At 44.1% G+C, this 15,801-nt stretch overlaps 1 protein-coding gene across 1 annotated transcript in view; it reads left to right on the forward strand.

Moving 5' to 3' along the window:
• ABCA4 (ATP binding cassette subfamily A member 4) overlaps nt 1-15,801 on the forward strand; it is a 1,055,123-nt gene that overhangs the window by 823,044 nt on the left and 216,278 nt on the right. The window contains exons 33-35 of the mRNA XM_086957892.1: nt 6,834-6,939; nt 7,086-7,160; nt 14,077-14,246. Of these exons, the coding sequence (XP_086814018.1) occupies nt 6,834-6,939; nt 7,086-7,160; nt 14,077-14,246 (351 nt within the window). The remainder of the gene's footprint in view (nt 1-6,833; nt 6,940-7,085; nt 7,161-14,076; nt 14,247-15,801) is intronic.

A 15,801-nucleotide genomic window follows, 5' to 3' on the forward strand; every position in this document is an offset into this window, starting at 1 on the left:
TTTGAGCTATTGACATTGCAAATGACAATGCTTTTTATTTTTGTTTTCGTTTTTAAAACATAAATAAAAGGCATTGTCATTTACAATGCCAATAGCTTAAACTCATGTAAATGCGACGCCTATTGCATTGCACATGCTTGTTTGTAGCTGATTTAAAATGCACTACAGTGTTTCCTTGGTGATGTTTACTTCATTCCTAATCTTTCCTTACTTTTCAAAGTGGAGAAGTGTGGCTCAGGGGTTAGAGGCGGCAGACCCAGAAGCTGAGATCGGTCCTGGACCAGGGTTCAATTTCCCGCCTCAGCGGGTCTTGGGCTCAAAAATTCCACATACTCGATAATTCTCGTTCCAGTGCCTACTCGACTCACGGGTTCACACTCTGTGACTCTGGGCAATAGCTTGCTTAATCTCCACTGCGGCCCCTCGCGGCGGGATGCCTGGCTTTCACCTTGTGGATACTAAGCATGGGCGGAAAATCCGTTTCGCTCGCGGATTTTGCGGATTTTCGGTAAATTCGCAATCCGCGAGATCCGCGAATCTCCCGCAAAATCCGCAAATCCGCGAGCAGCGGATTTTATGGCTTGCTCGCACTGTTCGCGTGAGTTCGCGGCTTGCCAGTACAACTTCGCACCCCGCGAGTAAGTGCTAAATTGCAGAAATACGATCTTAGCAAAACTGAAACTACTTACCAGGTTCAAAAGTTCAGGCTCATCATTAGTAGCCATTTCCTGTAGTGCCTCCTGAGGGGCCCCTCCAGAGTTCAGTTGCCAGTTGCAACTATTATGTGACCCTGCTCTGAACCTCAGAATAGTTACACATATGCCACAAAGGTCCTGAATTACAGCTAAGGGAGACAAGCAGGAGCCAGGCTGGAAGTTAAAATCCATTAATCAGCCCCTAATTCATTATTGTCAGTTGGGGCAGGGCAGGTGTTGTAACTAATTTTGCAACAATGAAAGCACTTAGCAAGTGCAAAAGATCACTAATCAGGAAGCACTAAGGAAGCAGGTGCCAGCTAAAAAAATATTCCGTGACACATTAATCAGCCCCAAATTAATTCAGGTCACTTGAGGCAGGGAAGGTGTGCTTTGCTTTGCCGAAAATAATGTACACTGGACAACCAGAGGGTGTGGTGATGAAACAGAGGGTGGCATGGGTGGGCCAGAGGGTGGCATGAGTAGTCAGAGAGTGGCAGTGGTGACAGAGAGTGGCAGTGATGAAGAAGAGTGTCCCAAACAGGCTGGACACGTAGAAACAACAAGTTCGCAAAACTTGCGACCCGACAGGTAAGTTCGCAAATTGCGAAATTGTAAAAACCCTCGCGAACTGGCAGAAACACGCGCCAACACAAAAAAAAAAATTCGCAGGAATTCGCGGATTTTGCAGATTGCGAGTTCGCAAATCCGCAAAATTCGCGAACGCGAGATTCGCAAAATTCGCCCATGCTTAGTGGATACCCTGCTGGGGTTATCTCACAGGGGAATACCAGGACGGGTTCCCAAGGCAAGCGCCTTGATGCCTTCGGGTGATACGTGCGCTATATAAATCGCAATACATTTACAAACATCACTAAAAGCGTAGGCCGGAGATGCGCTTTAGCCTTCACAACACTTAACATTGCCAAGAGACTATGGAAGAGAGCTTTTTATTTTTTGGGCAAAAATCAGCAGCGTTTTTAACAACTTCTGTAAATATCCGCATGTCTAACATGCTTATGCTTACTGCAGTGTGCTGTTACACATTTTATATTCCTGCTTTATATTACTTTGTAAACACACTTGTAGCTGTATTTGAACCATGCTACAGTATTTTTTAGGTCTCGCCTGTCAATGCGCGTGCTCATTGAGCTTGCGAGAGATAGTGGGGCTTAACCAGAGTTTAACCATCGGGCGATTTCATGCAGTTCACGTGAACACAAGGACGCGCATTCTAGCCACATGCACTTTTTTAAAGTTCTTTCATTGGCTCTTCACTTTAGGTCCTCCCACCCTCTCCCTGTCCAGCGAGCGCCTCCCCCAGCGTGCGCTGGGCCTCAGGCAGGCATTTCTCCTCCCCTAATTATTCACTTCACTTCACGTTTCTCCTCCCCCCTCCCAACTTTCACTTTCACGGCCGCCAGGCCGTGTCACGCGTTTCTCCTTTTATTTTTTTTAACTTGTTCCTATTAACCTGGCTGTTGACATGGGGGTGATCCGGTTTGCTTGTCGATTAGCTTGTGTGCTCATAGTCAAGCCCATCCACGAAACTTGCAATTTGACAGCGGACAAGGATAACAATGCTGTCAATTCCCTTAACCTTTCAAGACAAACATACTTCACTTGGGCTTGCTTTCTTACTTCTATTCCTCCCATTTGTATGTCCTGTGTGTATTTAATTCATATACTCTATTTGCTTTCATCAAAGTGGTTGGGTGCTTTTTCTCTACTTTTGTATCTCATTTGTGCCATATTGTGAGTTCTGGTCCCTGGAACCCTTTTGTGTTGTTAACTTTCTGTGTGCTGTACGCACGCGCTTTTCCCCCCCACAGGCAACATCTGCGTCCACATCAAAGCAATCAGCCTCCCTCCCACTGGCTTCTGAAGCTTCCCCCAGCATGCGCTCGCTCGGCCTCGGACATTTCTCCTCCCCTAATTATTCACTGCCCACGGCCGGCCAGCAGTACTTTCTGTCTCGCATTTCTCCCCCCCCCCCTCCCCTGCTTCACATGAACGCTTGTTCTCAAGGCTGTTTCTTGGTTGTCCAATAATATGTCCATGTCAGTAATGAAGGATGAACATAGAGAAGTTCGTTCCCGAAATCCATGCCATGCATCTTTGGCCTTAACGTTTCTTTAAAATATTTACACCGTTTAACGTACACTGCTTCTCGTATTCTGCAATGTACTGCATCAAGGATATAAAGTAAAAATGTTCCCAAATTGTATCCGTTTTACACGTTTGCACTGTACCAATCTCTTCAACAAAAGCCAAACCTCTCGGCTTTGCTCGTTTGAAATGACCCCCTCCTGACTGGATACTAAAAAAATTCCTTGTTCTGCATTATCAAATCACTCGTTGGTCGGAAGACATCGGTTGCAGCGCTGGCCTTTTGTATAAATCATTGTTATAATGTTTCTTACTTAAGTTGGTTCAATTTAAGCCAACAAAAACTGCAAGTCCCAGAAATCATTGATTTGTTTAATGCAACTCGGAGCACGTGGTATTATGCCCCCATCATATTGTTCAGGCACCTTGCCATGGTTGGATTCCTGTGAATCCTGCACCTTTTAATGGGGGCAAGGGCTCTCCTTGTATAAAGCCTCTCTCTATGCCTCCACGCTTGCCTTGCAAACATCAGATGACGTGTTAACAGACATCCACAGCAACGAGCATGTTCTCTAGTAGCAGCACGCAAGAGTAATTAACATCTAGGGATTTACCAGCTGATATCAGCCTGTACTTACACTTGCTTGTCTTTTTACCATCTGCTTACATCACTGTGCACCTTGCCAGGGATTCTATGTTAGCCTTACAATGCTGGCTTCTGAGTAGAGTATTCATTTTTCCTATTAACCTGGCTGTTGACATGGGGGTGATCCGGTTTGCTTGTCGATTCGCTTGTGTGCTCATAGTCAAGCCCATCCAAGAAACATGCAATTTGGCAGCGGACAAGGATCACAATTCTATCCATTCCCTTAACCTTTCAAGACAAACATACTTCACTTGGGCTTGCTTTCTTACTTCTATTCCTCCCATTTGTATGTCCTGTGTGTATTTAATTCATATACTCTATTTGCTTTCATCAAAGTGGTTGGGTGCTTTTTCTCTACTTTTGTATCTCATTCGTGCCATATTGTGAGTTCTGGTCACTGGAACCCTTTTGTGTTGTTAACTTTCCGTGTGCTGTACTTATGAGTCCATATGCCACCTGGAAAGTCCTCATTGAATTTCCATGCCCTCTGTTAGACTCATTTTTTGTGCCTTTCTGCCCCCCTTTAGACTCGTTTTTTGTGCCCTACTGCCCTCTGTTAAACTCGTTTTTCCCTTGTTTTTCTGCCCTTCTGCCCTCTGTTAGACTCGTTTTTTGTGCCTTTCTGCCCTCTGCATCACCACATCATCACTCAGCGCAACCACAGCATCACTCAGCACAACCACAGCATCACTCAGCAGCACCACTCAGCACCACCACAGCATCACTCAGCACCACCACAGCACCACTTAGCACCACCACAGAATCACTCAGCACCACCCCAGCACCACTCAGCACCACCACATTACCACTCAGCACCACCACAGCATCACTCAGCACCACCACATTATCATTCAGCAGCACCACTTGTTCAAATATGTTCTCTCAATGTTTCAAGCTTTATTACAAATGTCACAAAAAGATGTTAAATAATGCTATAGGTGTCACATTTGCAAATGCTATAAATATTGGCATTTACAATAACAAAATTAATACATTTGCTATTATAAAAACATAAACATAACTTTAAAAAGTATTACATTTACAAGACTAATAGCTCCAACTTTTCTAATGCGAGACCTATTGCATTTCCAATGCTTGTTGGGAATGGTTACTTATCTCCCAAACTCTCTGCACTTTTCAAACGTCATTAAAGGCTTAGGCCAGGGAACACCCTAGCCTTCACAATGTTTATCAATGGCAAAAAATATTAAGGTGATGTTTTTTGGTTAAAATATAGTTTTAGGGAGCTCTTTAACAATATTGAGCCAAATGGGGGTGTTTTTGTTGCCTAGGCATCAAACATATAGGTATAAGAAACATTCACTCGATCAGCAACACAAGCTCTCGGAAGGGGATGTGAAGATTGTATGGGCACAAAGCAAATTCCTTCCTGCCTATGTGTAGTTAACATCGGAGTGGCTCTCGGAAGGGTATGTGAAGACTGTAAAACTCCCTTTCATCTCAATGCACACCTGGGGCCTCCACAATGGGGAGATTTCCAGTATGGCATTGAAGACGCCATAAAATTACCTTTAAGCCCAGTACAGATACCCCATATATCATTGGCTTATCTACAGGAAAGGCATAACTGGTAAACATGAGGAGAGGGAAGGAGTGAGGATCTGGGAGAAGATGGCCAGTTTTATTGGGATTAAAAAGTCACTTAAAAAGGCTGACTTGTATTTGACAATGTAACTGCTGCAGTTCACAAGCAGCCCTTGCAGACAGTGTCTGTCCACGAGAGGCCCTTAGAGGCCGGAGCTCTTGGTGCACAAGCGGCTGTCACAGCAGCGTATTGTGCACACACCGCTTTCTATCCAGCCGATGCGGAGCTTGCAGTAGCCGTAGCGGCTTGGTGTTTCTGGGAGGCCTTAGAGCCGGTGAATGTGCACACGAGCCCTCTCGCCTGTGTCTGCTCACAGAAGATCCCTCAGATGCTTTAAAATTCACGCCCGTTTAAGCTGCGCGAGGAGAGTCGAGTAGGCACGGCCCAGCCAGGACTTTATTTAACCTAAATGTAAAATATAACTAAATAAAGTGAGCGCGGTGTACCTAGCAGGCGCCGAGCTCATTAAAGTAACAATAAAAGTGAAGCGCATAGCGCTGCTCACAGAAGTTCCTTCAGACGCTTTCAAATTCCCGTACGTTTGCGCTGTGCAAGGAGAGTCGAGTAGGCACAGCCCAGCCAGGACTAGAGGCATAAAAGCAGGGACCAATGGGAGTTAAAGTGGGCATGAGACTTATTAAAAGGTGTAGGTGCACGTGTGCTATAAATCAGGCAGGGTCGCAATAAGGACCACAGTAAAGTAGGTGGGGGAAAGGACAAGGCAGCGTGGGTGAGAAAACAAACATTGAAGTTGAAGGGGCAAGACAGCAAGTGATAGTGGTGGTAGCGTGTGAGACAGCAAACAATACAGTGGTGGGAATGCACCAGACAGCAAGCGATACAGTGGTGGGAGTGTGCGAGACAGGAAGCAATACAGTGGTGGGAGAGCGACAAAGAGCGATAATGGTGGGAGTGCGCAAGAGACAGAGTAATACGGTAACTCATGGCGTCCCCCTCCGCTCCATACTGATCCAGGTGGAGGCAAGGCCTGGGAGGGCCCTGCGCCCTCCTCCACCGCCTCCCCCTCTCGCTGAGGCGAAGGAGAACAAACAAGAAAGAGCGCAAGGGACGCTGTTGGCAAATAACGTCCACTTTAAAACGTAACAAACAATCAAATAAACCTGATTAATTGGACAAAACCAGATAATTAAAAAAAAAGCTCCCTCAGCAGGAAAACACACAGAGTCTGCTGGAATCCCCCTGTCCTCCCTGTGACCCTGTGCGCCTCGAGCTCCGTGCCTGCTTCACAGCTGTCGGGAAGACTTTCTTATCAGCTTGTTAGATAAACAAGTAGATAAGTAAAGTCTTCGCAACAGCCGTGAAGCTGGTGAGGCAGTCCGGGTGGGCGGCCCAAAAAGTCAAAGGGAGGCAACGAAAAACCCTTCTTTCCAATGGGAAGCCAGTGTTTACCATAAACGCTGACGCTACTCAATGGAAAGGAGGGCGGGACTCGAGTCCCCTTCTCGTAACTGACTTGTTGACTGTGACTCTCGCAGTCGAGGAGCGCATGAGCGCTCCAACTCCAGCCGAGACCTAAAAAAGGGTAGAAGGAATGCAAAAAGTTCAGGGATGACCGTGCAGAAAGGGCAAAGTCCAACACCAACCATGTACTGGTGCAAGTAGGTACAAAGGTGTATTTTTTCAAGTGGAATTGCGGGTGTTAGGTGTAAAAGGAAGACATAAACAGTCTCACTCACTTTAATTGCCCAAATATTGTATTCCTTTTTTTTTGTATTGAAGAGTGTTCAAATGAATGTCTATTATTTACTGGTTGTAGGTATGGAGGTTTTTCGATTGGCGGGAAGCTTCCAGCTGTGCCTTTCACCGGAGAGCAATTTAATAATGTTTTCAAACATATTGGACAAATGCTGAATGTGACGGGGGTGAGTGAAAATACATCTGGACCATGTAAAAAACAATCTAAATATTTAGTCATTTACCATACAAAACATAGAGCACATTTATATTTTGGTGATATATTTTATAGCTGTGACAACTGTTTTTCATTGATATGTCGTGTATATTACAGGGTTCTAGAACAAAAGCGGTATCCCACGAAATTCAGAATTTTCTCACTGAGCTGGAAAAAGAAGACAATATTAAGGTATTTCGCATCTGCCAAGTTCAGTGCATGATTTATGCATTACTTGTGGTATTGTGTGTGTGTCAGCTTGTGTTGTGTGTGCATGCATTTCTTGTGTGTGCGTGTGTGTGTGTGCGTAAGAGTGCTGATTTGTGAGTAGTGTATAAACCGGTGTGCTTCAGGTAGACCACCCAGGAATTTACAGGCTGGTTTGCCAAATTGTGTGGGCTGCAAAAGAAAAAAAAGAAGAATTAGTTGTATTTTTGCAAGAGGCACAAAATGTGCCCTTCGCAAAAATATTGTGGCCCTGATGTAGAACGAATAAACCAGCATTCGCCCAACAAGAACAAGCTTGGAATAGGAGTGTCTTATGCCATAGAGAGTGCAGATTTCAGTTTAAAAAATGCTCCCTCTGGCACCATCCTGACATGCTTCTTCCCTCCGTGAAATACATGGCGCTAGAGCAGTGGTCTTCAAACTTCTTGATGTCGAGACCCCCTTGTCAAACCTTTTTAGGCGTAAGGACCCCCTCTGACAAAATTTGCTAGAAACAGGTTCTCATCAACAGCATCTATCGACAACCATAAATGCCCCTGTTCGACCTGGCATCCTTTGGCATGTTTCCCGTGTTTTTTTCCTTTCTGACCTTTTTATGAAATGCAGTGATTCCAGTCCTTTTCCCATCACAAATTGCTGCCTAGCACCAACGTAGCAGGATTGTTTTTGAACGGGAAGAGGCACCTACCTTCACCAAAACAATCCTGAGGGACGTTTTCCTATTTCTATGTGAGCAGAAAAATGCAGCACACATGGAAAGGTGAAAAACGAGGAGAAATGAAAACATTTCTCCACGTTAAGCTTCTACTAGAGAGGCATCCGTTTTTGGAGCTTCCCCAGGTTTACATGTTTTTGTAAATAGGGGGCAGCATCAAAACCCATGGGCTTTGCTTGGGAACCCCATGCAAAGCCCAAGGAACACCTCCTTGATGCAGAGTACGGCAACGCAGTAACTTGCACTGCTATGTCTTACTCCATACCTATGAGGCAATGCAAAGCCATGCTGGGTGATTTTGCACAGCCTCATAGGTATGATTGAGAATGATTCTTACGCTGCCAGAGCATCAAAAAAAGTGATGCTTTGGCGATGCAAGTCTCTCATACATGAGCCCAAAATATTCTGTACGTTTAAGGTCTTCACCTTCAGGTATCTACATATAAAATAATGGGCAGCGTAAATCAAACATAAATATAAAGGCAGGATTGTTTTTGTGCAGGAAGGGACACCTTCATGCAAAAAACCAATCCTCTGAGGCTTTTTCCTCTTTCTATGTGTGCTGCATGCTGCAAAATAGAAAGAGGAAAACGTCTCAAAGGAGAGATAAAGATATTTCTCCTCATTACACCTCACCTGGGAAGGCATAGCATTTTGATGCTTTCCCAGGTCTAGCAATTGTGGTACATCTGTGAATGCGCCACAATCCATGGGTGGATGCGTGGGTACACTCATGCTCCACCCATAAACTCCTCCCTTGAGTGCAGTAACGCAAGGTAGCGACTTGCGCTGCCCTGCTTTACTCCAGATTTACAAAGCATCGCAAGGATTGCGTGGCTTGGTAAATCTGACTTTAGTGTTGTGATGCCCTTGAGTTACTTTGCGTCATGCAAGGACAATGCAACGCTTTGATAAATCTGGCCCCTGGTTCTCAGCTCCACACTGAGCCAGAGCAATTGTTCCTGCCACAGCCATGGTTATGTTTTGTTATGTTATGCATATTTGTAGAGCACGCTATCGCCCAGAGGATATCTTAGTACTGATGCAGGAACAATCTTGGCTTGAAGGCTGGCCTATTATAAGTGCCATGTCTTCAGCTTCTTGCGGAATTCAATAATAAATGAGAAAGTGGCTTTGATGTGCAGGGGTAGGCTAACTCAGGCTTCAGAGGTTATGTAGGAGAAGGCATGGCCGCCGGATCTGGTCCTGCATATGTGTGGGATGTTTGCAAGTAGAAATCCAGCTGAGTGGAGGTGTCTGACGAGTTTGTGGAAGTTAAATTGGTTGTTGAGATATGCTGGGCCAGTGTTGTGTAGTGCCATTACTGTTTTCTTGAGGAGTTTGAACAATGCTTGTTTGTGGATGGGAAGGCAATGGAACTCCCTGCAAAGCAGAGTGATATGTGTGTGGCATGGTTGGTTAGTGAGCTTAACTGCTACATTCTGTATGGTATGGAGTCATCTGGTCAGTTGTGTGTTTATTCTAGAGTAGAGGGTGTTTCCGTAGTCCAGTTTGCTGGTGATGAGGGATTGGGTGACGGGTCTGCGTGTCGTGGGGCACCATTGAAAACCTTTGTCAGCATCCTCATTGTATTTAAGCAGAAGGTGGAGACTGATTCTACTTGAGAGTTCATGGGCAGTTGATTGTTGAAGATTATCCAGAGGCTCTTGACTGAAAAGAAAAAGAGGGCCCCTGGAGGAAAAAGAATGGAGGGTGGTCAAAGTAAAGAAAACACTTGCCAGTCCCATATATTTTTTGTATCCGTATAAATCCAATAATATTGCATATTCACAGCATAAACATTGAGCCAAGAATTATAATAGAAAATACATATTTATATATATTTTCACAGAACCTTTTATTAGTGATTTTCACCTTTTCAATATACATTTCTCATGCTGGCACAAAGTAACTGCCCATTTGTGGAAAGTCATATGTAGTAACCAAAAAAATACTCAGAAATCAAAACATATTCTAATTACGTACAACAAGATAAAAGCAACCATTTTTCACAAAACAATATAAAACTTCAACGCTCTCTCATAAATGTCTCAATCATTCATCACACGTACCTCAATTCTAATCAACACATTACACCATGTTAAAAACTTCAGGTATGGTACCATAGGAGGGAGATAAACACATTATAATAGTCTGATTATAAATAATTAATGACATCAAATCAAAAACTTACTCATTTTCATTATTGTACAAGAGATTATGTACTATCCTTTGATATGCAGTCACAATATTATGATTTATGATTTGCAGAGTTGAAATCTTTGCATAGAAATGAAAATAATAAACTCTTTCGATAGAAGAATCTCCTTGGTGTATCTTGTGTTTTCTTTCAATGCCAGAAGCCTTCCGGTCCCCACGCTATTAGCGCCAACACCTTTTTCAGTGTTAAACCAAATGCTGTCAACCACCTTCTTTAGGGCACAGAGAATAAAGAAATACAAAACAGAGAAAGGAAAGGTACTCTTGGAAAGTTACCACATCTTATCTCAAAAGATGAACATATTAATCGTGAGACATCCACAAAACTGTCCCTTAATCAAGAATACGTTTCTAGTGTGTATGAGAAAAGTCTTCAAAAAACATATGGAGGTATTACCAGTACGGTAAGTACTCAAGAAGATTGACAAGAACATGTCTCTGAAGATGTTTAGAATAATTCAAATGGTACAGCTAAAAGATGAGCAAGATCTTCCTCAAAAGGATGGGAAATAAAGCAAAGGGCAGGTTTTAGGACTCAGAATCCCACAGCAAAACAGCAGCAGCTGTTCATAGCATGGGTGGTAGTAATGGTTGTGGATCCGAGTTCCCCCGGCTCCGAGGTGGAGTCCCATAGTGACCAGTGGGTGCTGAAGATCACCACTGTCTTATTGATGTTCAGTTTGAGTTGGCTTTCATCCACTAGCCGATTTTGGTCATGCAGGAGAATAACTTGGTCTGAGAGTAAGGTGTCTTGTTGGAGTTGGAGAGCACCAGCTGTGTATCGTAGCATAGGATAAGACTTTGAATCAATGGGCACAAATAATGTTGGTAAATGGGTTATGTAGGTGTTGAAGAGGTTTGGGCAGAGTGATGAACCTTGAGGTACTCCGCAGATGAGGCTGACTGACTGGGTTCAGCCTGTCAGTCAGGAGCATATACAGTGGAGGGTTGGTCCTTGGATGCCTGCTTTGTGCAGTCATTGAATGAGGATGGAGTGGGAAATGGTGTCGAAAGCTGAGGAGAGGTCGAGGGTAATGAGGACTGCCATGTCTCCTCTGTCCATGATCATACAGATGTCGTCTGTTTCTTTGGTGTGGATTCGTCCTGAATCCAGATTGAGTGGTGTCAAGGAGCTGGTTTACAATTAGGTTGGTGGTTAGGTGTTTGTTGATCAGTTTCTCCGGGACTTTTGCCAGGCAGGGTAGCAGTGACGTTAGTTCACTAGTGACATCAGTTCCACTGAGTACTGTGCTATGCTTCCAAGCATTCTGGTAGGTGTCAGTGGTGATGGAGACATTCAGGATCTGGAGGAGTGCTGAGTGCTGTGCTGATGGGATCCAGTCCATTAATGAAGACATGGTAGGGGCATAGGCTTGAGGTGGCTCCAAAATTAATGTATTGCATCATGGTCATGGCTTCTTCCATACTGATGGCTGGCTAGGCAGTCTGGGTGGTTCTTTGGTTGTTGGTCCAGATGGGTAGGAGTGCTGCGAGGGCAGAGTGGTCAGGTTGGGTTCAAAGTTGTCCTTGATGTTGGTTATCTTAGTCCAATTGATGGTTTGAGGGGTACCTAGGTGTGGTAGAAGTGCTAATCCAGTTGTTGAAGTTGAAGATGTGTCTGGGAGGCTATTGTTGTGTGAATGTCAATGTTTGGGGAGTTTGGATGCTTATGAGAGCTTGTTCCAGTTGAGGGCTAGGGGTCGTCTCCAAGGTGGTGGTGATAATGGCAATTATTCCTCTTTGTTTGCGTGACTTGTCCTGTCTAGCACTTTTGTAGCTGGTTGGAATGGCAAAGGAGGGTGTGAACGCAGGTGTGAGCCAGGTTTCTATCAAGAACTGCAGTTCCAGAGTTGTCATGATGCAGGTCCCAGATTCCCATTGTGGGAGTTGAGGAGCATTCAAGATTGACTGGAGTGTGCTGTGTCCGATGAGTCTGGGTGAGTAAGGGCCATAGTTGAGTGCAGTGGATCCGGGTGTAATGGGAGGTGGGCGTGGGAGGATGCAGGAGGGAATATATGATGTTACAATGCATGCAATTACAACGCATGCTTTTACAATGCAGTCTTTACATCGCAACTACCATTACATTGCATGATTTTACAATGCATGCCTTTACAACGCATTTTTTAAAACTACCATTACTAAGCATACCATTACAATGCATAATACTTTTAGGGGAAGTGTAGGGTAAATAATGGATAGCGCATGGGTAAAAATGAGTATTTCCACTCCAGTGAGTGCAACAGTAGGGTAAGTGTTGGACAGTGTAGCGGTAAAATTACTAAGGGCCCGATGTAGGTAAATCTTTTTTACCACTTCATAAATACCGATTCATACCGAATCGGTATTTAAGAAGTGGTAAAAAAGAGAAGGGCAGATGTAGGTAATATTATTTTAAAAATTACCGAATCGGTAATGCCCATTGATTCCTATGGGCATTGAAGCCCATAGGAATCAATGGGCATTACCGAATCGGTATTTACCAATTCGGTAATTACCGATTTCTGCAAAGGTGCAGGGGGTGTCACTTTGACACCCTCTAGCACCCCCAATACTGGCTTGTGTGCCATGTGGCACACAGACATGCCCTAAGGGCATGTCTGTCTGTCACATGGCATAGGTGTGCATGCACACATGTGCATGCACACCTGGATTCGGTATTTTAACACCCAATTGGATTGGGTGTTAAAATACCGAATCTGAAGGGCCTGTGGGACTGAAAGTAGTCCCACCAACATCCCGAATTTTAAAAATCGGTAAACTTACCGATTCGGTATTTTTCCGATTCGGAAATTTTTACCGAATTGGTAAAATACCGAATCGGACAAAAAAAGGTCCCCTACATCTCAATAGGCCAAATACCAGTCGGAAACGGCCGAAATCGGCCCTTTCCGACCGGTATTTGGTACCTACATCGGGCCCTAAGTGTTGGATAGTGTAGTGATACAAATTGCTATTCCCATGTACCCCAAAACCCATACCCACCCTAATACTAAAAAATCTCTATTACTTACCTTATAATGTGTTATAATGGCATGCTCTGTAATGGCATGCGTTGTAGTGACATGCGTTGTAGCGTTGTAGTGACATGCATTGTAATGGCATGCGATGTAAAGGCAGTTGCGTTGTAACAGTTGTGTTGTAAAGGTTGGTCATTGTAAGAACTGCATTGTAATGGATGTTTCTTGCAGGAGGACTTGCAAGGGGCCATGAGAATGCCTCTTCAGTGTTGTGAGGTACAACATGGCAGCGGCAGCGGTGCGGCGACCAGGATTGAGCTGATGGAGGGTCACAGTGAGGTGGAAGTGGTGGGCTGGGCGCGGGCGGGCGGGATGCAGACAGGGCATGGACAGACGCAGACAGGCTAACCTTTGGCATACCATTGGTGCACCAGAGCTCCGCCAGCTGTGCACTTTCACTGTGAGTCTGTGCTAGTGCCACCATTGAGTAGGTCAAGGAGGAGAAAAAAGAGCTGCGGATGGTGGTTAGCACTGGGTGCAGGAAGCAGGAGGGAGAGAGTTGGAAAGCATGGCTAGGAAAAGGAAGCGGTAAGGAGTGAGGGGAGGCAAAAAGAGGGAAACAAGCTAAGGAGCACGAAAAAAAGGAGTGCAAAATGAGCATAGTGAGCAAGAGAAAAATGAAGCAAAAAAGAGCAAAATAGGCAAAGAAAAAGAGCAAAAAAAGCTGAGGGAGCATGGAGAAAATTGGCAAAATGAGCAAAGTGGGGGCAGCAAAAGAATGGTGAGAGAATGGAGTAAGCACACGCAGAGAGTGGAAAAAGAGCGAGATGAGCAAGACAGATCACCATAGGCACAAGAGAGACGCATGACAGCGAGGTCGACTGTTTCTGAGATTGGCCAAGTCAGAGATTTTGGTTGAATTTGTAGATCCGTACTGCAGAAACTACATTGTGTCTAATGAGAGCCTGTCTTTCTCTTGTTCTAGGTGTGGTTTAATAACAAGGGCTGGCACGCAGTGCCCATTTTCATTAATGTTGCTAGCAATGCCATTTTGAGAGTGAATCTCGAAGATGGGCAGTCCACTGAAGAATTTGGGATCACAACCATGAACCATCCACTGAACCTCACCAAGGACCAGCTTTCAGAAGTCACAGTGTAAGTTTGGAACATATTTATGTCCATAGTGGGATGATGACATCTCCATCTGCTTGGAGAAGGGTCCCCAATGGACTGGACATATGATTATTGTGAAAGGGATAGCATGGTCACTTGGAGGTTAACAATATATGTGTGTAGAAAATGTAAAAACGTATTACACACACACAAATAACAAGTTAACCAATTAAAAACGATGAAATTGTGCCTTGAATTTTCATTGAGCAGTTATGAAATAGATCAGGACACCACCAAATAAACCTAACTTGTGTTCAGTTTACGAGTCTTCCCGAGTGGCACTGTACATGCCTATGAACGCTCAAGATGAGGCTTGTGGAAAACTCTAAGGTTTGAAAATGTTGCAGTTCTGTCCAAGGGTCGCTAATGTTCTGAGTGTTTTATGGAAGCAATTGGAGTATATGTTTAGAATGTACCACATCAACGAATCAATGTTACTAATATTAGAGGTATTCCCTAAGGGGCTTATTTATGAGAGCTCTGCATCACCTTTGCCCCACGTAAAAGGACTCAAGGCACTCAGGGGTAGATGTATCAACATAGCCTTTTGCGATTTCTAAATAGCGATTTTTAAGGAATCGCTATTTAGAAATCGCAAAATGGAATGTATGTAGAAAATCGCTATTTTTTTGAGATTTCTTAATCTTCCTTATTTTGCGAATTCGCAATTAAGGAATAATTTCTGATTCATTCCTATGGGCCAAGAGGCCCATAGGAATGATTGTGAAATAATTCTCAATTTGCGATTCGCAATTTGCTAATCGCAAATTGAGAATAATTTCAAGGGTGCAGGGGTGTCTCAAGGACACCCTGCTGCACCCCTGAAATTTACATGTTTGTGCATATGGCGCACATACATGCCCTATGGGCATGTATGTGCGTCACATGCCACCTTCACAAATGCCAAATTGTGCATTTTTAAAAGAATTTGCAAATTACCACCAACTACAAGTTGGTGGTAATTTGCCATTTCTTAACCTAAATTCGCAATTCCAAAATGCTACATACATAGCATTTAAGGTATGGCAAAATTGTGTTTCCTTAAATGCTTAAGCAAAATAAGGAATTGCAAATTTTTGCGATTCCTTATTTCGCAAATTTTTGTTACATGCCAAAACATGCAAAAAGACCGTTTGCAATTCGCAAACGCCGGAATTCTGTGAATTCCGGCCTTTGTGAATCGCAAACGGCTTGTTACATCTAGCCCTTAAAGATTTATGAAGTCATGCAAAACCACCCTGCGTGGCTTTGAGTGGCCTCATAAATCACGAGTAAGGTGACTCAGCACAAATCGTTCCATGTGTGTTGCAGTGAATTTTCCTACGTAACACCCATGTAATTTGACGATGCCACAGATTTCCAAAAACATGTAAACCTGAAGAAAGCGCCAAATCCGTACGCCTCCAGAGGTGAGGCATAATGAGGAGAAATAGCTTCATTTCTTCTAGTTTTTTTCATCTCTTTTCATGTGTGCTGCATTCTGCAGCACACATAGAGGAAACGACTCTTAGGATAGGTTTTGTGCAGGAAGGTGCCC

This window comes from Lissotriton vulgaris, chromosome 1_1 (assembly GCF_964263255.1).
Source record: "Lissotriton vulgaris chromosome 1_1, aLisVul1.2, whole genome shotgun sequence".
Taxonomy (NCBI): domain Eukaryota; kingdom Metazoa; phylum Chordata; class Amphibia; order Caudata; family Salamandridae; genus Lissotriton; species Lissotriton vulgaris.